This window comes from Cebus imitator, unplaced genomic scaffold, assembly GCF_001604975.1.
Source record: "Cebus imitator isolate Cc_AM_T3 unplaced genomic scaffold, Cebus_imitator-1.0 Scaffold380, whole genome shotgun sequence".
NCBI lineage: Eukaryota > Metazoa > Chordata > Mammalia > Primates > Cebidae > Cebus > Cebus imitator.
The window spans coordinates 1,140,424-1,164,319 of NW_016107695.1; the positions used below are offsets into that span (position 1 = coordinate 1,140,424).

The 23,896-nt window shown below is 50.9% G+C and overlaps 1 protein-coding gene across 2 annotated transcripts in view; it reads right to left on the reverse strand.

Moving 5' to 3' along the window:
- Window positions 1–23,896, reverse strand: part of SMOC2 (SPARC related modular calcium binding 2) — a 193,554-nt gene that overhangs the window by 30,449 nt on the left and 139,209 nt on the right. For both annotated transcript variants that reach the window (XM_017507610.2, XM_017507609.2), the window contains exon 9: window positions 21,232–21,314. In XM_017507610.2, the coding sequence (XP_017363099.1) occupies window positions 21,232–21,314 (83 nt within the window). The remainder of the gene's footprint in view (window positions 1–21,231; window positions 21,315–23,896) is intronic.

Consider the following 23,896-nt stretch of genomic DNA (forward strand, 5'->3'; position numbering starts at 1 on the left):
TCACATCCTTGTGCACAAGGGCCAAGGGCCTATTTCCTGGCAGCTCCGGAGTCCATGCAGCAAAGCAGGTGTGCATTGAGCCATGTGCACAGAGCACGTGCCCCCACTCTCAGCTCATCTGGGCTCCCCTCCCACCATCCTGGGCCATCTGTGGAGCTCTGGGAATTTGTACCCTGAAATTAAGAAATGGGGAGATGCAGATCAAGACCTCTGGGTGGTGGAGCATGTCCGATACAGTTTCTAAAGTTTTCAAATCACAAAACATTTCACATGTACACATTCCTCAAGGTTAAAATGATTATCTGAATACAGCAAATTTTCCAAAGTTTATTTTGCAGATTATCCACCTCCCTGCTCATTCCTAGCAGGAGACAGAGAGGAGGAAAATGAAGTCATCTCAGCCCTACGTCCTCACATAGCCATGCAGATGGGGTTGACCTGCTTTATCATCAACACTGTACAGAGAATGAACTCCTGTGGCTTGAAGGTGGAGAGGCAACTGGGGCTCCTGGGAGCTGATCCAAGGTCCCCTGGTGAAGGGGGAGGCACTCTGCACCTGCAGACCTGGGAGGAACGGGTGGGACCCGCAAGGCTTCCCCAGGAGCAACCATCTCTGAAGGGAGGTCAATAGCTTTAGGGAAAAGGCATCAAATGAATGGGCTGATGACAGTCTCTGGGGCTTCTGGGGAGGAGTCACAGAATTCTGTCCTTAGCCTGCTCCCTTCCAAAACCAGTTACGATGTGGCAGAGGAAGAAAGACATTGACCATCTGCATATCAAATGGAAATAGTGTAAACACAGGATAGCTTGTGATAGGCTGGATAGCAAAATTTTTAAAAATCATGGCTCAAAATTATGGTGGCTGCAAAGATTGAGCGAACACCTACAATATGAAATTTAACAAAGCCAAAGTCACGACCAGGTTGTCCAGGTATGGGAGCTGCAGTGTTTTAGACAATCAGGTAATCACTCGCTTGAAAATACTTAATAAAAAGCAAATGCTTAATCAACTCTCTAGAGTGAAAGCACTTCCTTCGATAACTGAGGAGTGATTATTTTCTACATAATTTCCAGTGTTGTACTTTTAAAAGCAATTATCTCACAAGAAATGGTCCAAGATAGCAAAGTTGTTGATTCTTGGCTCGACTGTGTTCTGATGACTTGTTCTATGACTGTGAATGGCCAAAAGTTTTTGGGAAGTAAAAGATTAAGCTCCGGCCAGTGAATTGGAAGGCTAATATGGATGTCACTTCTGATGTTCTTGAGTTAGGCTGTTAATTATTAACCAACTCAACCAACCATTAACCAACTAGGTGACCAAAAACCTCCTGTCATTAAAAAAAATTCAGGTGATGTTAGTAAGATTAGGGAATTATTATGCAATTTCCTATTTACAAAGCCTCAGTCTGGAAATGCTGAGTGAGGGGAACGGAGCTCATGGGTGACGACCATGACAGGCCTGGATCCTCCGGAGCTGCATGTGGAATGAAGAGTGCACTCGGGTCCCTGGCTGAACACACAGCAGCCCGGTCCTCCTCCAGGTCATCGCCATGAGCCCGGTGTAGAAGCTGAGCTTCCAGATGAGGCAGGCAGGAAACGTACCTTCACCCTGCTCTTCAGGGAGAATTCCTAAAGACCGACCTCATGCACCTTCTTACCTGGACCCATAATCCAGAGCCATAATGGGAAACTGTCCTCCTAAGAAAACGTGTAACAAGAGGAAGAAAGATGAAAATGAGACCGACCGGAAGCAAGGGCACCCAGGCAGTGTCTGCCTTCCTAAAGCGCGCTCCCCCAAACACATGCCTTTGTTCGGTCAGCTGCCCATCCTCAACTTCTCATGTCTCCTGTGCAGCCCGCGCTGCCCTCCTAGGAATATCATCCATTCTCCACCTATTCACATCATTCTCATTGTGAATAAAGCAGTGCAAAGCCCATTTTCTCTGGAACGCTATCGCCTAGTCCAGCAGGGCCGAACCTTCCCTAAGTTCCTCACGCCCAGCGTGTACCTGCTTCAAACCCAGGATGCTGCCAGCTGCTTTGAGGGGTCATCTCTAATGTCTAAGGCTGGACCTTCTGGGATGGGCTTTTCTGAGCTGAGGGAATCAGACTAAGCTAAAGGTGCCTGCCTTCCTTCTCTCTCACACGCCTTTAACGAGAAGTAGCCTTTGAGGGAGCGAGTTGTTGGTGCGGCACCCCGAGTTAGAGATGAATGAGGCACTGCTACCATGTAGAGGTTTCTTCAGATGCCCCCTCCTGCCACCCCATGATGGGACAGGCAGCCCTGGAACCCTGAGCAATGAAGGTTCTCCTGAAAAATGGGGCGGGAGCTCACAGCACAGCAGTCCTTCCCGAGGGGGGCCTCCGCCAAGTCACCCACCCCTGTGTTTTTGGAAGGGAACACAAGTAAGCTGGGGAAAGGGTTTAGCAAGTCAGCTTCACAAACACCAGAAACACTAACACTTCATCTGAGCTTTAAAAACATACTATTCCACTAAACTGAGGACCACGGATGGGAACCCGGCATGGAGACGGCTCTGGGACCAGCTTCTCCACGCACATTCATCTGCTCACAGTCAGCTGCCCGCCTGAACAGTCCATTTCATTCCTTGATGACTCTCGGCTTCCCCGGGCTGGAGTCGCAGAGGGTGCTGCTAAGCAGAAAAGGTGACATCTAGCCACGGGGATTCCTTCTTGTGGAAACTCTGGACAAATGATTTGCGGGCAGTAATCCCAGGTTGATTAAAATTTCCCAAATGACAAGAGACCAGCTGGATTAAATCCCTGGGTCCAGAGCTCAGGCAGCTCCACACCCAGTCAGCCTACACTGGGGCGACAGGTGCCCTGCCCGGGACCCAGGGCCTTTGGCGGCCAGCGGCACTGGGAGAGCAGTATGCCCACTGGGAGAGGGAGGTGGATGGAGTCTTGGGGGCCACCCCATCTAGATCCCTTCCCATTTGGGAAGAATCAAATGACAGCACTGGGGACATCTAGGGGTAACCAAGGGCCTGTCAGAGACCATAACGCCACGGCTTGCATGTTGCCGCCTGGGTGAGGGGACCACGGTGTGGCAGCACCCTCAAGAGGACCGATGACATCACACGTTGTGTGCACAAAACATAGGAACAGCAGAGGCAGGAGCAGAGCTGTTCCAGTGACCGTGAAGCCTCCTCTCAGAGCTTGGGGCAGCAGGCAGGACGGTCAAGAGCATGTTTTCCCCACAGAAAAGAGCTGACCAGAGGTCGGGAGTCCCCCTTGCCTGTCCGCCAGCCAGCGCCGAGGGTGGGACCCCCTGCACAGCCTGTGTCCTGAGCCCTCCCTGCCCTTCCTTCTCAGGGACGAGACTGCCTCCCACACACACTTCCCTGGTAGGCCCAAGGTAGGAAACTGTGTGCTCCGAGAAGCGTGGCCTCTGCCACAGCAAATGCCCTGGATAAAGATCATTCTCTGGTGGGTGCCACGCTCAAAAGCACTGCCAAGGGACTGAAGGAAAGGCCTTGAGAGGCAGGCACCTCCAGAGAGCAGGCCGCACCTGCTGCACCGCGGACAGCTCAGCAATCTCGCAGCAAGCCCTCCAGAATCCCTGTCAGGCCGCAACCACGCTGAGGACGCGGGGCTCAGGAAAAGGAGATGGTCAAGTCACAGTGTAATGCCTGCTGGATACAGGCTGCGAGCTCGCATTTTCAGATTTGGACTATTTCTCCAGATTACATGCTCACTTGTTTCCTGAGATGGAAGCGTTGTTTACCACCCACTGCAGGCTGTCCAGAGAGCAGCCCACAGTCTTTTAAACAGACGCTCGCAAAGCATTCCTGAAGCAGGAACAGGAATCCAGTTTCATTTTGGAACTGAGTGTTTCCCTCAAAGCGCGGTGTTTGTCTATATTTTTCCAGGCGATATTACTTTACGGCAGAACGATGTTCTCTAGCCCTGGGTTTTTACCTGGGAGGGGGCCGCACAGAGGACAACGGGACATTACTGTTTTGTTTTCAAGAACTTGTACGTCTCGACAAGGCCCTTTGTTTTGTCAACCTAAAATACCGACAGTAACAGCGGCTCTCCAAAACACGTGTTTATCCGGGAATGAATGGAGAATTGCAATCCCAGAATTGGCGCGCCGTGGCAGACCTAGGGAGCCACAGGCGCTCCCAGGGAGGCCGAGGAAGGCAGGGTTCTGGGCTGAGGCAGGTGGCCGTGAGACATGCCTCCTCCACAAGGACGGATGGTGAGAGCAGCGTGAGTCCAGGGTTCAAAGGGCAGTCGCGGACTGATGTCCTCACAGAAGGCCTCTCCGCGGGAGGCGGCAGGGCCTTTGTCCAGGCTGTGGCTTTCCCCACCGGTGTGTGTGACGGCTCGTCCTCCACTGAGCTGGGCTGGGCAGAAGTGACTCCATTTGGATCCTGGCAACTTTGCTTCCAGCAGCAGCAGTTTGAACGGGCCGCTGTGTGTGCCCTCATGGCTGTGCAGCGCTGTCCACCTCTGTGCCGGCTGGTTACAACCACATCCCGGGCATGGTGGGATCTTCTGTACGCCGAGTTCTTGCTGCCTCTCCTGAGACGAAGACCACAGGCCCAGAGCTGAAGGCCATTTTGAATCTGCCAGTGACAAAGCAATCTATCACTCCATTGAGTGGGGGGTTTTAACTGATGCCTTGTTTGAATTGGATCATGTGGAGCAACTACCAGAATCCCTGCATTTTGTACTTCTCAGTCGTTTTCTCATTAAGGAATACATCATTTTTCCTCCCCATATCCTGCCCAGATAGTTTACAGCCAAGAAAGAAGAGGGAAAGCTAATAAAATTACGACTCAGCATGAATCAAGTAACCAGGAGATAAAATACAAATTCCTGATATTAAAACAAGAGAGAAGTCTTTCCTATCCCTCTGACGTAACAGCTAGCAGTGCACTCACCTAAATCTCAACAAGCAATATAAGAATTTTCAAAGGACGGTTTTTGTAAGGTGCTTCAATTGTCAGCCTTGGCACAACCCTGCGGTTGGTAGAATCGGACTTACTGGAGGAGAAACGGTAGTCTATGATACACTCAGCTCACTGCTAACCCAAAGTCAGCATGCTGGCCGATCCAGAACTGGGAGTGTTTCATGTTAGTTTTCTATATATATATGTTTCTTGGGCTAGATTTTTACAAGCGTCTAGCTCCTCCAAGGCCTGGAGTGTGTCTCTTCTCTGAAGCTGGCTAGATGAGAAGCTGCTTGTCTCGAGAATCTCATACTGAGACACCTGCAATCAAACACAGCAGGGAGAAGAACGTCCCTCCTTGCAGAGGCATCCCGGCAGGCCCAAGGCCATCCCAGACAACAGAGAACTGGGCTGCCAGGGCCCTGGGTTTCTACAGCCACATTTTCAGCCTAAAAACAATCATGCAGGTATAGCCTGACATCTCCTTCAGCCATTACCTCACACTCTGGTAAAGACCCCTGGAATCTGAGTGATGCCACTTGCTGGCACGCTCTCCAAGGTAAACAGGCTGCCAAAGACAGGCCTAGGTAATGGGATGAGTAATAAGGTTTGGCTTTAGAGTGACTGCCCTATGGGCCTTCTTTCTGGGTGATAATCAGAGGGTAGGGACCATTGCCTTTTGTGGCCCACAGTGACACAGGGAAGATGAGGGCTGCTGTGGAACGTGGAGTGCCGTGGCCAGTGGCCAACACGGGGGGAACCCAAGTGCCACAGGCCCATCTGCAGAACCGATATGGCCAGGTGTTCCTGTTAACGGCATCGATTCTGATTTCTTCATAAAACACATGGAAAAATGCAGCTGCCTCCCACTTCTCTGGACTGCCTCAAGTCATCAGAGCCGGGCCTGCAGAAATCTCCACACCCCGTCCATTATTCCTGACGAGGGAAAACGGCAGAGGCCAGCGTCAGAATTCAGATTTTTCTAACTTCTTTCCTCGCACCCCAAGCCGCAGTGATGAAGGCTTTGCCTCTGCACAGGGAGCAGAAAGGCGGATGCGATGTGTGTCTCTGCAAGGACTGAGACAGTCTCGCATAACGAAAAGCAAAGATAATTAATCCTCTGGTGCATAGATCGTCTTTTCCTGACCAGTGGAAGGAGCTTGCCCCTTTCTTCTTTTTTTTTTTTTTTTTGAGACGGAGTTTCGCTCTTGTTACCCAGGCTGGAGTGCAATGGCGCGATCTCGGCTCACGGCAACCTCTGCCTCCTGGGTTCAGGCAATTCTCCTGCCTCAGCCTCCTGAGTAGCTGGGATTACAGGCACGCGCCACCATGCCCAGCTGATTTTTTGTAGTTTTAGTAGAGACGGGGTTTCACCGTGTTGACCAGGATGGTCTCGATCTTTTGACCTCGTGATCCACCCGCCTCGGCCTCCCAAAGTGCTGGGATTACAGGCGTGATCCACCGTGCCCGGCCAAGGAGCTTGCCTCTTTCATGTGGCGAGACTGCTACTTCAAGTTAGGGTAACATGGAAAATTTCTCCAGCGATCGGGGTAACAGATGGTGGGTTCTCGATTTTCCTAGTCAGGTAGCCTCATCTTCACCATCAGCTTGCTCACTGCAGAACCAGACAGTCACATCGAGAGCTCCCCTCCGGCGTCCAGCAAGGCTCTGGGCAAGCGATTAGACGTGTAAACACGGGGTTCACTTCCTCCTCTGAGGCCCCTCGCCTCCAGGGTGAGAAGGCCCAGAGCCGGTCTGTGTGTCTTTTCTGGCCCACAGGCTGGCCTTCCTTGCTGAGCGGTGGGCCTGAGCAGCTGCCCTGCCCTTACCAAGGGAAGGAGACACAGGTCTGGGCGTGGAAAGGCACGTGTGCTTTCCTTTGTTCCTGGGGCCCAGGGCTCACACAGACACAGGCACTTGGCACAGCTCAGCTGTGTATACACCCTTGAAGAGTCGTAAAGAAGACTCAGGCTTTCCAAGAGCAAGTGTGCAAAACCTGGCAGACGGCTGAGGGCTAGGTATTTGCTCCCTGGATTTGAGCCTATGCTATTCATTTTCAATAAAGAAAGAACAAGTGAGTGAGAAATAAAACCACCAAAAGCAAATGCTACGGTAAAAAGAAACATGAATCCCAAGAACGTCATGAGGGGCATTTGAGCTGACCTTCAGGCCACGCTGGGCCAGTCCCTGATGGCTCCGGGCCGCTCCTGCATGTGGGAGGAGTTAGACAGGGTGCTCTCTGCTCACAACCTGCTCCGGCGTTCCTGCATCGAAGCTGCTGTCTGCCTCGGGTCTGAAACCCCAGCAGGCTCGGGGAAGGGGCTCTGCACATTATGTTCCAGTGTCTTCTTTCCTGAGGGGCGGCACCCTAAGCTTCGTCTCCAGTGCCTGAGCCAATGGGACTCTCCACGGCGAGTTCGACCCACATGCACCACCAGCCCTGCTGCTTTTCTCCTGCCTGGAGCGCCAGGCATCTGGTGACCTTGGGGAGCAAACACAAAGCAGGAGCCCCTGGGGGGAAGGGTGGGGGCAGCGCTTCTTAGCGCCCAGGGGGCAGGGGTGGGGCCCACATCGCTGGGTTCATTTTGGGAATTGGAGCCTCATTCAAAGTGACCCAGATGGTGCTGCTGCTGCTGGTGGTGGTGTGCCTGTGTCTGTGTATATCTGTGTGTGTCTGTGTACATCTGTGTGTATCTGTGTGTGTGGCTCTGTGTACATCTGTCTGTAGGTGAATGTGTTGTCTGAATATGTGTCTGTGTCCGTGCGTCTGTATCTGTGTGTCTTTGTGTTTCTGTATGTCAATGTGTATCTGTGCACGTCTGTGTCTGTGTGAATTTGTATCTTCTGTCTGTGTCCGTGTCTGTATGTGAATTTGTATTGTTGTTATGTCTGTGTGTGACTCTGTGCGTGTCTGTCTGTGTGTGAATTTGTATTATCATCTGTGTCTGTGTCTGTGTGCATGTCTGTGTGTGAATTTGTATTGTCTGTGTGTCTGTATGCATATGTCTGTGTGTGAATTTGTATTGTCGTCTGTCTGTGTGCATGTCTGTCTGTGTGTGAATTTGTATTGTCTGTGTGTGTCTGTGTGCATGTGTCTGCATATGAATTTGTATTGTTGTTGTGTCTGTGTGCATGTGTCTGTGTCTGTCTGAATTTGTATTGTCATCTGTGTCTGTGTGCACGTATCTGTGTCTGTGTGTGAATTTGTATTGTCTGTCTGTGTGTGTGTGCATGTGTGTCCATGTGTGAATTTGTATTATCGCCTGTGTGTCTGTGTGCCTGTGTGTGAATTTGTATTGTCATCTGTGTGTCTGTGCATGTGTCTGTGTGTAAATTTGTATTGTTGTCTGTGTGTGTGCATGTGTCTGTGTCTGTCTGAATTGTATTGTCATCTGTGTCTGTGTGCATGTATCTGTGTGTGTGTGTCTCTGTGCTCCATTACATGAGAGGACAACTTCATAACAATTCTCTCCCGGTTCCTTCACCAATAGATTGCAGGTGTTCCATGTAAGCCTGCCTTTCAACGAGCGCCTCATCGTACAGAATGTTTCTCTAGCGAGATTTGTCTACATGTGTGCGTGTTCACATGCAGCTCAGGTCAGCTTCCGAGTGCTTTAGATGGCTCCGCACAGCACTGTGTGAAATAAGTTACAGAGGGTGGCATCTTTAATGTCAATCTGCTAATCTATGAACAAATCAATAACACTCCCTCACTGTCATGAGTCGTAAATGGCCTCATGGCGAAGCGCCTAGGCTGACGCCATCTAAGTTCTCAGTAAATACTTGCTGTTTTGAATGTCGTGGTGGTGGCTGTGCCATGGCCACCCTGTCTCCATTTGGTCATAAAAACAGCTTTGCTGGAAGTCAGAGGGCTTCTGTGCACCTGGGCAGCAGCTCGGGTCAGCGCCTCTGAGCTGCAGGAGCCTCCTCCATGGTGATGCCCCCCACCCAACCACCAGGCTCTGTGACCTCAAGGGGGTGAGCACTTCTCTCCCTTCTTCATTCCCTGTGCTATCCCCACGGCCACCGCGCAGGCCTCAGAGCACATCCATCAGCCACTGTGGCTGCCCCAGGCTCGTGCATCTCTGAATCATCATCCATGAGGCTGTTGAAATGATTTTTGGGGGGTATAGGGGGTCTCTATGTGGCCCAGACTAAATGAGAACTCCCTGGGCCCAGGCAATCCTTCAGCTCAGCATCTCAGCCTCCTGAGTCGCTGGGATTACAGGCATGAGCCACTGCAACGAGGTGATTTTTTAAGAATAAAAAAAATTATCATTGGCCAGCTGCAGTGGCTCATGCCTGTAATCCCAGCACTTTGGGAGGCCGAGGCATGTGGATCACTTGAGGTCAGGAGTTCAAGACCAGTCTGCCCAACATGGTGAAACCCCATCTCTACTAATATATATATAAATTAGCCAGGTATAGTGGTGTGTGCCTGTAGTCCCAGCTACTCAGAGGCTGAGGCAGGAGAATTGCTTGAACCTGGGAGGGTTGCAGTGAGCCAAGATCTTGCCACTAAACTCTAGCCTGGGTGACAGAGCAAGACTCCATCTCAAAAAAAAAAAAAAATTAATTTTCCATGTCTCAGCCAAAACTCTTGCAGGATATGGTCCAAATGCCTTAGTGGGCCGCACTGGAGTCCCTGCAGCCCTCCAGCCTCCTCTGTCCTCTAGAATACTGCATATTGACCTTGGTTTGCTGACTCAATCTCTACTAGCTTCTTGGGCTTTCTATATTTAAAGCATTTCTACAGAAATACCCTGGACAACAGAACAAGAAGAGAATTAAAGCAAATATCTCACCCACATATATTTATGCAGAGGCAGAGCTAACTCGCTGTCCAGATGGACGAGTGATAGGAGGTCAGAACCTCCTCTACTAGAGAGGCTTCCAGAAAAGATGCCACCTCATGCTCTTCCCAGCATGCACCAAGGCTGACTGCTATGAAGCTCAATCCCACACTCAGCCTGAGTGCGTCCGGCTTCTCCAGGTTGTCCTCCCCATGGGGAAACGTGGCACGGTCTCAGAGGGTGGTCCTGCACGTCCTGTGCATCCGGCTTCTACAGATTGTCCTCTCCGTGGGGAAACGTGGCACGGTCTCAGAGGGTGGTCCTGCACGTCCTCTGCATCCGGCTTCTACAGATTGTCCTCTCCGTGGGGAAACGTGGCATGGTCTCAGAGGGTGGTCCTGCACGTCCTCCGCATCCAGCTTTCTCCAGAGTGTCCTCTCTGTGGGGAAACGTGGCATGGTCTCAGAGGGTGCACGCCCTCTGCATCTGGCTTCTACAGATTGTCCTCTCCGTGGAGAAACGTGGCATGGTCTCAGAGGGTGGTCCTGCACGTCCTCCACATCTAGCTTTCTCCAAAGTGTCCTCTCCATGGGGAAACGTGGCATGGTCTCAGAGGGTGGTCCTGCGTGTCCTCTGTATCTGGCTTCTACAGATTGTCCTCTCCGTGGGGAAACGTGGCACGGTCTCAGAGGGTGGTCCTGCACGTCCTCTACCTTGTCCCTTCTATGGACACCAGGCACAAAAGGCATCTCCTTTTGCAGTAAAGCATTTTGTACCTCCACTTCCCCCACCAACGAAGGAGACTCTCTGTGGAGGTGTGTAGGACTGAAATGGCATCTCAGGATGGAAAGGGCTTGGAATTAGTAGTGGGAAGACAACACTGGCACCCCTGCTCTTGCTACTCTCTTGACACAGCAGCAGTCTCACCTCTGCTAAGTTGGGTATGTGGTCAGGAAGAAACCACGCACACGGGGACTCTAGGGCTGGTGCATTGTTGGGAAGTGGTATGTGCAAGAAAAAGCCACGGCTCTAAACAATAAAGAGTAATGTCAACTCACAGCTGCCATGGCGGGAACAAAGGGGAAGCCTGAGGGGCACCGGCCTATATTTTCTTTTTGTTTAAATGTAAAGGAGTTTAATTGAACAATGAACAATTTGCAAATCAGGCAATCTCTCAAGCCAAAATAGTCTCTGATACTCCTGCACAGCCACGTGGTGGAAGAAGATTCATTCTGTTCCATTCTTTGCTTCAAAAAGATCTATCCATTAGAATAATTCCAAAGATGACAATGCTATTCTGCTGCGTTTGAACAGTTTACTCCTGCATAAAGCAGTGAGTGGTGGTATGGTTAGTGTCCCCACCCAAATCTCACCTGGAATTGTAATCCTTGTAATCCACACATGTCAAGGGCAGGACCAGGTGGAGGTGATTGGATCATGGGAGCAGCTTCCCCCATACTATTCTCCTGATATCAAGTCCACATGAAATCTGATGGTTTTATACACATCTGGCATTTCCCCTTCTCTCTACTGCTGCCATGTGAAGAAGGACGTGTTTGTTTCCCCTTCCGCCATGATTGTAAGTTTCCTGAGGCCTCCCCAGCCATGTGGAGCTGTGAGTCAATTAAACCTCTTTCCTTTATAAATTACCCTCCCTCAGGTATTTCTTCATAGTAGCATGAAAACAAACTAATACAAGTTGGGCTACTATTTAACAGAGCAAAGTTTTAAATAAGACAACATTTTTTAAGAGCAAATCAAAGAATGCTCCAAAAAGTAGTATTTCATGACAGATAATGTGTGTTCCTCAGGAGATGTTTTTAAAATCAGAAACCTGACACTGGGATCTAATCCTATTTTCCTCTGGAAATAAGGGGATTATATATTTCAAGTGTTGATTACATCAGGAAAAGCATAGAGGAAAGATGCATAAATAGGACAGAAACTCAAAACACTAAAGCATGTCTGCTGAAGTTCACACTTTATCTCAGGAATTTCTGAAAGCTAATTAACTAATAGGCAGTCCATTTATCCTTCTCTGTCAGAGAAGGAAACCTCTGACATTTCTGAAAGATTGTCCTTAATTTGACAAGTTATAAGAGAACTAAGAAAAAGAGTAAATCACGCTGTCGGAGAACACCTCCTGGAGTTTCCACAGCCTGCTGTTATTCATCACAGACCAGGTTGTGGGAAGTTTTCTACCTTGGTGGGTCATCCAGGGGTGTCTAAGTTTGATGCACAGCTTATGCATCAGGGCACCGCAGCCTTCGTCTGTCCAATTAAATTCTCAAAGAATTATCAGGAAGAACATAATTCAATTGCTACTATCAGCTGGGCCATTTCCATTAGTCTTGCCTTTATTCTAGAAGTAATCACTGCCGTGCTTTGGCCCATATCCAACCTGGATAATTGGATTTTCCCTGTCTCAATCCCCCTTAGTATTAATTTCTCCTGCGGAAGCGATTTTTCACATTCACTCCTTGGCACTGCACAATGTCAGTGCTGCCCACGCTGCCTGGGAATCCCTGACTCAAAGGGCGCTATCTGGGGTGAGGGTGAAATGTCCTTGACGTTGGCACAAATCTGGAAAATAGTTGGCAAGGATTCTACCATAATATTTTTAGAGATAGGGAGAATTTCAGTCTCCATTTCCCCAATATTTCGAATTGAAATGAGGTTGCTTTCTTATTTAAGAGCATTCGTCCCAGGCTCATAAACCTGCAACGCTCACAGCCAGGCCTTGGCCCCAGAGCACAGGAACTGGACGTCTACGGACACGCATCTCCCAGAACATCAGCAGGGGCCGCTAATCAGCAGACACGTCATGAATATTTGCTCACAAAATTAGAGCTGGACCTCTACGGACACGCATCTCCCAGAACATCAGCAGGGGCCACGTAATCAGCAGACACTTCATGAATATTTGCTCACAAAATTAGAAAAGCAAGGGATGTGTAGCTCTCATGAGAGGGTCCCACGTAGTCTTGGTATTCAGCTGTGGGTTTAAAGGCACAGGGCAATGAGGAAGATCAGCACTTCCAAGTGAAAACAGTAAACATGATTTAGTGAACAGATGAAATGCAGAGAGCTAAAGAAAGCTCAAGGCATCTGAATTGCGTGGTTTCGTGGAGGGGAGAAACCACAGGTAAATATTACACGTGGGTAGAGCTGTGTGTTTCGTGCCTGAGCAGCCCTGGTACAGGGACCTGAAGGCGATGACTGCCAACCTCAGGGAGCACGGAGCCCGTCTGAGAAGCAAGATCAGTGGCAGGAACCTTAAGAGTGAGGTGGAGAACAGCCTGCGTGAGCACAGTGGCCGTGGCTGGTGTGTACAGTTAAAAGAGTCACAAGATGCAGAATGTGTACACGGAAGCTGCCTCCATTCTCACCACGGCAGGCACTGGCTACACAAGGGACACGGCTGGCCATGAGACCTTTCGGCTCTGGGCGGAGTCCCCACTGGCTGGACTGGCCTCATTGTGGTCTCACCTGAAGTGCACAGCCCTGAGAAAGAAGGGCCTTTGAGCAGTGCCACAGCAGGTTTCCTGCCTGAGTCAGCGGCAAACACGAAGTAAGTGAGCCTTGCATTATAGGAGGTTTTAATCTGATGACCGTACAGTCTCCATCAATTCAGATGAGATAGCCAGGAAGTCTAAACTAATAACCGTAGGCCAGTTAAAAGCCTACTTGTTATTTTCAAGTGTATACCATACTTGGAAGGCTTTTAAAGTAGTTAATCATTTAGGATAAACTGCTTTAATAGAGTTAGGAATTCTTTGCAATAGAATAACAATTGTTTAGAAATTAATATATTTGATAGTGTTGGAGACCAGTTTGTTCTCAAGTTATTTAAACTATCTCTGAAATATTGCTTATGCTATTAATTTGTCTGGCAGGTGCCCTTTTCATGATGAATGTAAATCTAAACGTTATTCCATCTCTCTTCTGCATAATCAGAACTTTCAAAGCAACACAGGTCAAACTGGCCAGAGCGCACTGTCCCGCTGTCTTTCAGAACGCTCCCTGCTGTCTTGGGGAATAATTTTTAAATGGCACTTTATCTTTAAAAATCTGGCTCTGAAGGAAACCACACACAAACACAAGCCATATTGTTTCTAAAATAACAACATGATCAACGCTGCTCAGAGCTCAGGTCTCGGAGTCGCCGGCGCTGCTCAGAGCTCAGGTTCTCGGATCCTGCTGAGGGTCATTTTGTGTCTGGTCCTAGGTCATCTCACACTTGGTTCTCTGATATTTTCATAAATTCCTGGGTATTTTATGATTCAGATATTTATTGTCCTATTATGTTGAGAAAACAGAAATAAAGTTGGAGCCCATACATTTCAGAAATGGGGTCCTAGTTTAGTGGAGTCTCTGGAGCAGCAGCTGAAGGGTGCTCAGCTTTCCTGCCATCGCTGTCTCTCCAGGCCGGATGCAGTGAGCCTGCTGTGCTGAGAGCCCAACATCCCCCAGGAGACGATGGCATGTTCCCCATTGCCTAAGCCGGGCTATTGATGTCCTGGGCGCACCCTGTCTTCCCGTCTGCGTCATCTGTGCCTGGCCCGTCTGGGGGACAGGCCCAGCCCTTCCCTCCTCCTTCCCTGGCGCTGTCTTGATCCTGCTCCTGCCTCTCCTGGACTCCCCTCTCCATGCCACTACACTGGCTCATTTTGTGGGACACCCAATGACTTGCAAGACATATGTCCTTACTAATCCAGACCAGCCGGTTTGTAGGGTCCAAAGCAAAGTGAAGCGTGGGGGCCTCACGCTTAACAATTAACTAGGTCATGGCAGTGACAGCACAGCAAGAAAGCCAGGGTCCCGCTGGAGCACTGGGCCGGTGAAATGGCCCAGACCACTCCCATGAAGCCAGCCTTGCTGCTCATAACACTCCCTAGGACCAATGCATTATCCTGGATGGGAAATAAATGGGTAGATTAACAACCTGAGATTATTTTATCACTGTGAACTTCTCAGTCCACATCAGCATGCCTCTCAAGGTAATGACCCATGTCCTGTGTGCTGGAGGCATGGCCCCTCGAGGAAGTGCTGGGTGTGCCCCCGCCTCTCCGAGCAGGCCATCCAATCAGGCCAGACACAGTCGCATGCATGGCGGGGAGACCTGGGGTTGGCAGGAGGGCCCCAGCAGCCACAACAGGCAGTTCACATTTAACCTGGAGCAAGGAGACCCTGATGATCGGAAGCAGCACAGGCCAGGTCTGTGGTCTCCAGACACCTCTTCTTGCTGCGTGGGTGGGGATCAGTGTCTACGTAGGGTCTATTTGGAAACTCGCCTGGAGGCAGGACAGCCAGTGAGACGCAGGAGAGCTTGGAGCTGTGACAGGACTCGTCCAAGTGGGTGTGAGTGTGGGAAGAGAGCAGAGCGCCCCGGCCCATCAGAGCCCTCAACCTTTGCTTGAAAGGCCACGGGAAACACGATGGCTCCAGCTTCCTCTCTTGTCTTCAGAGTCCACGAATGCAGCACCCTAGGCCCCTGGAAGTCCCGCCCTTGTGCGTGGGAAAAGCTCCTGCTCAGCCACATCAGTGAGAAAACAGCCACGTGGCTCAGTTATTCCCACCCAGCTGTTGAAGTCTCAATCAATAAACAGAAAAAGCGCCCAGCACCCTCCGTACGTATTTAGACCTTTGTTACTCTTTGCTCTACCTGCTAAGGGAATAAAAAGCCTGTGTTTCTTTAGTTTCTCTTTACTTGCTCTTGTTTTTATCCAGGCTGGTGAATTCCCACAGTGTTCCCCAAGCATTCTCCAACGTCTCGTCACCCTTAAACACAGAGACAAGACATTGGCTGAACGAAATATTGTAACCAAATCCCACTGAGAATTCTGCCAAGAGTCTCCACATCACTGCTTCTTAGTTTTAATCGTTCATGTACCCTCTGCAGTGAGCATCCTGTACACCTTTTTCCTGGGAGAAAAGGCAAGCGTTGAGCGAAAGGCCCGCTGCACCTGCTCCACCTGCTTCCCTGCTTCCCCTGCACCTGCTCAGGCTCCCTCGGCGGCTGGGAGGAGCTCCCTGCAACACCCCGGCACGGGCAGTGGCATCTCAGGACCCTCCCACTGACGCTCGTTCTCGAAAACCACATTTTCCCAACCGTTGACTCCTCAGCACCCCTTGTCCCTGCTGTTCCGGCCTTATGAAGCCTCTGGGATGGAAACTGTATGTGTGATTCTTCTGAGTTTGTACCTGTGGCAGTCTTTCCTCGATAAAACCGATGTAACGGTCCATTTCACTGTCACGCTTCCTAAAAACTGCAATTTTCTTCAAAAGTGTTGCTAATCTTACTCACCTACAAATTTAATTTCATATTTAGACATCAAACTTAGTGACCAAAAGATAATGTAGATTGAGCTCTCTCTTCCAAGTGACACCATGCGGAACAGCTTCTTGCTGTATCTGGGCTTCCCGACCCATACACATGAGGCTGAGTTGGTGTTCTTTAGGTTTCCTGACACCAGACAGCTCTCCAAAGCAGAGTAAGAATGCCTGGTTAAAAATCCTCTATCACGGACAGCCTCGCTTCCCAGGCTCCTCGACACCCAACCCTTGCCCCAGCCTCATGGGTCACGGAGCATCTGAGCCTGTCCCCTGAGCAGCCAGCCCTTGCCTGAACCTGTGTGGACACAGAGTGCAGACAGCTCACCAAGCTACCCACATCCTCAGGATTCCAGGATTATGTGTCTAAAGCCTAAAGCTTTGTTCCCAGCTCAGCTAAAATTTAGCAGACTCGTATCTGTGAATTCAGCCTTTGATCTGAAGCAGGGATCACAGAGGCTGATGTTTTTAGTGGATGGAATATTGACACCTCGTGTCACCTTTGCAAGGGTCTCAAACGCTGCCAAGTGAGGTCCTGGCAGGCTCCTGTCTGCTGTGGAGAAAAGGTGAACACCGAGGCCCTCATGTTCACACGATACCTGGTGGGAACGTGTTGCTCATGGTCTGATTACTTTTTAGAAAACGTCCTAAGCTCTGCTTATGGCAAGGTAAGGATCATTTTATGCTGCATCAGAAAATCGTAATTAATCTTGAAAAATATTAGAATAGTGCTAAAATACTGTTTGAAAAATCCAGGGCTGTCTCTAAGGTTTCTACATGAGTCAAAGACTGTAATGACGCCTGCAGTCGCCCAGGGGCCCCAGAGAAGAGGTGCTCCCGGCTGTAGATGTGAGGGGGTCCTGGCTCTGTGCCAGCCCTTCAGGGAGAGGCCTTGACTGACTGTGAAGGCTGCTGAGTCCACAGAGCTGCCAGAGACACTCGGCGGGGAGGCTGTTTGACCAATCTCAAGACCACCCCCTAGACTGCCTGCCAGCCGGAGAAGCTGTGGGAACTCAGGAGAGGACCCTGGGTCGGGGGATGGGGCAGTAACAGAGGGTCCATGCCCAGGGTGCCCAGGCCCCCCGAGGGGCTCCTCACGCCGCCCCCTCCATCCTCTTGCTGGTGCCACTGGGCACCACCAACACCATGACACCCGCAGACAGATAGGCGGTTCTGCCTGAGCTGGCGGAGGACAGAATGGCCCTGGAGGAAGTCGGGCTTCTCCTGCCGCTTCCTGGCCCCCCGCCCAGTGCCTGTGCCACCTTCCTGGCGGCTTCCACCGCAGCACCTGAGAGTTCAGTTGGCCTGCACACAGCGCAGATCATTACCATGACAAAAACACAAGCACGCTCCCCGCCAGTGTAGACTGAGAGGAAGCACGCCCAGAGGAAAGCCGGCCTGCTCACTGGACAAAGATTGCCCCTGAGAATGACAGTCAGAAAACCGTATCCGAGGGTAAAAGACACGACTGTGTCATCAGGAAAAGTGACAGGAAGCCTACAATCCAGGTCATGAAATTACTTATTTTGACTTCACTTTGGATATTGTAAGCTTTTGAGCTGACTCCCGTCGGGCGGATGCTCCTCTCTGAATGCGCCAGTGTCTTGGGCCGCTCTGCTCTGGACAGGTACGTCCCCGTGCGCCTCTGCCTTTCGCCTGTGCCTTCCCTCTGTGAAGGTCATGCAGATGGCCTCTTGCCTCGCCAGGGCCTACCAGTCTGAATCACAAATGAAGCTGGCACCACAGGGAGAGCCAGCAAAGGGCTGTGCTGGCCCCTCCTCCTCTGGCTCAGCAGGAAGGGCCCTGAGGACTGTCGGGGACCATGAACCCAGCGCTGCTGCTGCAGTAAAGCCTGGGGTCACCCTCTCCCCAGTGGAGATCAGGAACCCAGTGCTGCTCTTTCAGTAAAGGCTGGGGTCACCCTCTCCCCACACTGGAAAGCCCATTCAAGACCAGTGCTACAGGGCTCTAGGTAAGCCAAACCACATAGCCAGCAAGTCAAAGCTTACCAGCATCACTCAATACAGAATAGCTGAAAACGTCTTCCAGCAGGAAAAGAAAACCACCTATGTCCTCCTATCACAGCTTGAGGATGCCAGAAACAGAGGTGCAGTCTCCGTCCCCCAGGGCCCATGGGAGGCACAGGGCAGAGCGTGCCAGTCAACACACATACCACGTGCTGTGCCCCACCCACCGGAACAGGCTGGACAGGTGCATGTGAGTGGCTGGCCACCTGGGCATCCCAAGAAAGCTGTCCTGAAGGAGGCACGGGAGCCACAGGACCTAACAGAGAGGCAGCTCAAGCAGAGGGAAGAATTCCAGCAAGGCCTGGACACAGGAGCCACAGCAGGGCAGGATACGAGAGTCACACAGTGCCCCGACGTGGAGCCACGGCTCAGCTGCAAGTGCACAACTCTCCTGCCTCACAAGAGGACACGGGAGGATGTCAGGGGCTGGGGATGCTGGGGAGGCAGGGCAGCCTGCTATTTAAAGCACCAGTCTGAGTGTGCTCAGAGTTGCCGGGGCAACCTAAAGTGAGGTGAACCTGTCCGAGAAGGGGTGGTTTGGTGCCTTTGTAAAAGAATTTCTGCCACACTAGTTTCCACTTCTCTCCACAGGCTGCGGCAGTTCTAGGAGGAAACCTACAGGATGAAAGAGTAATCTTCAAAACCCAAAACGGTGAGCCAGCCCTCAGTATGCAGCCCCGTGAGCCGGACCTTGATCTCCTGTGCCATAAAATACAACGATGGTCTCCACAGATTCGATGTCACCTGCTGCCAAACACCTCTAACTGTCCTACATACGATGTGAATAAGTATTTGGTGGCAAACAAACTGCTCACTCCAAACAAGTGAATTTTGTGTGAAAATATTATCAGCTTTCCACGGAAAATGAAGGCCCTTCTTGGTGAAAACTCAGAAAAGCAACTTCAAAAGAAAACAGCACCTTTTAAGAAGAAAACAGAGCAGCCTACTTGGGACCTGAAGTGTCTTCCTCCTCCAATGCGGCCATTGTGTTATTTTGGAAATAGGTTTCTCCTCTCTAACACGAACAGCCTGTATCCTGGAGCTGTTATAAGGGCTACTTGTTTTCTCCCAATAAGGATAATTATCTCCAAATAATGCAAATAATTGAGTGGTCATGAGCAGTACCCTCCCAAACGTCTACAGCAACCGCGTCAGCTGACCTCTGCCCAGCTCACGTCACACGGCTTCAGTGCCTACGCAATCTGGTTTTCGTCTGAGGTGCGGGCGAGTAAACGCTGTCTCCATCGTGAGAGTCTAACTGTCCTGCTCCTCCCATGGTAACACAGAGGGGCATGGCTTCCGCAGCTCTGATGTCCCCTCCTCATGGTGTAGGATGCTGCCTCCAAACACATACCTGGCGCTCGAGAAGACAATGACATCACTTCATGTTTCTCAGTATCAAGGACCAGTTGTTCTCACTGGATGCATGACTTATTTTTAGGTCAACTGTCGGGGTCTGGGGTGTAATGGATTGGGTTCTACCAGGAAAAGGTCTTCCTACCACGTGTCCTCCTGAGAGGTAGGGGAAGTCACCCTTGGTCACGGTCCCTTTTACCAATGAGGACCGGAGCTTGACTGAGTTTCCATAAATTGCATTTGTATCACGTGTGTGAGGGCCACAGTGCAGCTTGGCTTAAAAGTAATGCAACTTCATGTTACCAAAAAAAAAAAAGGAAGTTAAGAGTCTTGGACCCTTCAATAAGTGTGTTAGGGGCAAAGGGCAGATTGCTTGAAGCTTATGTGACACGGTCAAGAGCAGCCAAAACCAGCAGCATTTACCGAGGGCTTTCCATGTGGCAAGCACATGCTAAGTTCATTAGTCTTTTAAGGAAACATCTCACCCACCAATATTAAAATCGGATTTCAGAGGCAAGAGATGACACAGACAACAGAGGAGGAGCACTCCCTCCAGACAGGACATCAGGGAGACAGCATTCAGCGAGCATCTGAGCACAGCCTGCAGACATGGTGTCAGAGGCAAACCGCCCTCCTCCAGGCAGGCCCCCTGGCTTTGTGTTCACACCAATGATCTCCTCCCCTGCCCTCACCTCCAAGATGCAGAAAGAAGCTGATTTGTTCAACAGAAAGCAAGCCAACTGCTCACACGAGGTCCATACTCCGATAAAAACAGTAGAAGCAACAGATTCCTCAAACCTGCCTCACAAAGAAGACAGTGGGGAGGCACGTGGCTGGGAAACCATGAAGACCTAAGACGAAGTCAGCTCCAAACAAGAAGGCCAGCAAGTGGCGTGGCGGTCACCAAGCTGCCCTCTGCTTCCCGAGTCGAGCATTTTTATCACTAACGTTGTGAAATGGCTACGAACACGTGGCAGTGAAGAACGCATACACTGTGGCTATTCTGCTCTCCTCTGTCCTCGTTTATAAGCAGAACAGCTTTATTTTTACAATTTAAAATCCTTTCTATCAACGACAGTGCAGATAGTACAGGCACCACAAAGGTTTCCTAACCAGGAATTGGTCCAGATTCTGTGAGACCAAGATCAAGCGCACTGTAAGCAAAGAACACTGACAGTGATTGTCATGTCTCTGAGCCGCTGTTAAACATACACAATCTGGAGATATTCAGAGAAGAAAGATCAAAATGAAACAAATGGCAAGTAGCTCTGAAGCATCTTAATGATATCAAATCTGCCCATGACATCTTTTAGTGAGTGCATTTTTCGCTTATTATACATTTAAATTCACTGCTTCGGTTTAAGTCCAATACTTGTCATTAAACTCAATGCACACATTAAGCTTATGTTTTCTTAAAACCTAAAGTTTAGCTTCTTGAGCTGTTGATTCAATGCAAAAGGAATGTCAATGCAAAAGTGCAATGTAGGTAGAATGAATAAAGGGTTCTCAGACTGTGGAGTTCAGGAATAACGAGGGGTGCTGCATGGTGATCTGATTTGTGAGGGGCACCTTCCTTCTCTCCCACGTCTGACCTTGCATACACAGTGGCAGGGGAGAAACAGCCCTGGGCTCCCTGTGTGGACTCCTGGCCCCCTGCATGGACTCAAGGCCCCTCTGCAAGGAGGTAAGAGGCCCCGGAGTCAGATAGGCTCCCCGGGAAAGAGAGTCAGATGAACACTTTTTCATTCTACATTTGCAAGAAACTTGGCAGCGGGGCTGGTGGCCTCGGGGGCTACTCACCTTGCAGCTGGCGGCCTCTGTACAGGTCCCGGGCTTTGGCTGGGTGGGCCCTGGCCGTGTTGTCACATTTTGGCTGCTCATACCTATGGGTGGGGGAGACAGGGTGGGGGAAGGAGAGAGAACAACAGGCGTCAGACGGTTGTGGTCTGTCTTCCAATTCTGGAGCATCCTACGCCGGCACACACCACAGCCTGTGGCTCTCACGCTGTGACACTCCCCACGGCCTCACTGCTTCCTGTCACCTTTGTGGACATGTGGCATAGAAAGCTATTTCTTGCAGTCTGTAGGAAGAAGCACACTGCGATTCCGATCACGGGGCAGGGCAGTCTCTCTATCCAGTCTCTGAATAAATCTTGCCTAGCAGCAGACAGATACCCGCACCTCCCCCTCCCCCTCCTTCTACGGCAGGGTGGTCTGGAGCAAGCACTCGGGTTGTGTCATCAGAGCAGGAGTGTGTGCACGAGGGCAGAGGGTGTGGCCACAACCCCCACCCCACCCAAGGAAAGGACTCAAAGAACTTCAGGATTTGGATTCCGGTGGCCCCAAAGGCCAACTCATTTCCAACCCAGCTCAGGAAGCTACAAGTTTGCCTGTGTCAAAAAAAATAGACTCTCTGGTCCCACGTAACATCAACGGCAAACCACAGGTGAAGTCCTGACCGGGCGGAGCTGACTTCCAAGCGGTAGGTGCCCCGGCTGCTGTGGCTGCAGGGCTCGTGGGAGCAGGTGCCTCTGTGGTTCTGTGGAATCATCTACTGAATTGGCTATGGGAACCAGGGCACTTCTCCCTGAGGGTGTCGATCCACACCTGGATAAACAGCTTGTAAACCCTGCTGCCTGCCATTCAGCAGTGCTTCACCAATGCCTGCTTTGCCCGGGTTGTTCCTTGTCCTGGGTGCAGGCAAAGGCCCCTCCCACGCAGAGCACCAGCCTTGTCCAGTGAGCAGGTGGACGTTTAAACAGAGTGCGGGCCACCATGAGAACCTGACTCCCGTAGCTCCCACCCCAAGGAGGACCATCTTCTGCACACAAGTCCTTCACCATGGCCCTCACCAAGGAGTGGAGCTTGTCACCAGCATGAAGGAGGTGCTGCGTTCTGGGAGATGGGCGTTCCTGGGCCAGCACACTGACAGCCCCTTTCTGAGACTCACGGGACTGCAGACAGCTGATTATCTGCACCCTCTGTCAGCATGCGGGCTTCCTGGAAGCATAGGCTGTGTCTGTTTTGTTCACTGGTGTAGCCCCAGCTCCCAGAACAGTGGCTGGAACATCGAGGGCATTGACATGTTAATTGAATAAAAGATGAATGAATAAATGTGAGCGATTTTTTGGGATTGTTGAGAGACTGTATCGCTCCTCTGCTAAACTGTCCCAGTAGCTTCCCATGGGAGCTGAGAAGTGGCGGGTGTTCCAGCCCCAGTGTGGGGGCCCCACTCTGTTCTCTGGCTTTCACCAGCTCTCTAGTTGCTCCCCATCTGCCCCTCCCCTATGACACTCTGGGTATTAACCCGTTCTCATGCTGCCATGAAGAAACATCCCAGACTGTGTAATTTGTTTTTTTTTGGGACAGAGTCTCGCTCTATCACCTAGGTTGGCATGCAATGGTACAATCTCAGCTCACTGCAACCTCCACTTCCCAGGTTCACGTGATTCTCCTGCCTCAGCCTCCTGAGTAGCTGAAATTACAGGTGAGTGCCGCCACACCCAGCTAATTTTTTGTATTTTTAGTAGAGACAGGGTTTCACTATGTTGGTCAGGCTGGTCTTGAACTCCTGACCCTGTGATCCTCACACTTTGGACCCCTAAAGTGCTGGGATTACAGGTCTGCCGGCCAAGACTGGGTGATTTATAAAGAAAAGCAGTTTAATTGACTGGCAGTTCGGCATGGCTTGTGAGGCCTCAGGAAACTTACAATCATGGCGGAAGGCAAAGGAGAAGCAGGCACCTTTTCACAGGGCGGCAGGACGGAGTGGGTGCAGGCAGGGGAAACGTCAGACACTTCCCAAACCACTGGATCTCATGATAACTCACTCTCACGAGAATAGCAAGGAGGGAATCACCCCAGGATCCAATCACTTCCCTTGGGGTGGGTCCACAATACGTGGGGTTCACGGAAATTACAATTAAAGATGAGATCTGGGTAGGGACACAACCAAACTGTATCCCACCCCCCGCCCTGCATTCACACACACCAGACTCATCTACCCCAGGACTCTGCACTCCCTGCCGTCTGGCTGAGACAACCCTCCCTACCCACGGTGCCTACAACTGGCTCCAGCGTCTCCACCTCAGAGAGGCCTATGCTGGCATGTGACCTGCCCTCACGGGGCCCAGCCTGGTCTTGCCCCACCGACTCTACTGTCTTTGTGTCTATCACCTGTCTGTTTGCATGAGGGACTAGACCCCGCGGGGGGCCGCCCTTTCCACTTTTGTAATAAAACCAAGACTTTCTAAGCCACAGACCCTGCTCCATGTGGCTGTGGGTGCCCAGGGGGTGACCCTAGCCAGCGCTGGGTGCTGAAAAAGGAGTCACAACAGGCCCCCTCCCCTCTCCTCACCAGCCCAAGGCAGGTCTGGGTCTGGGCGGGCATGCAGGGCTATTCCCACCAATCAGGGTGAGGGGAAGCCACTGCGGGCAGGTGGGGAGGCTTTTCTCTGCTGACAAA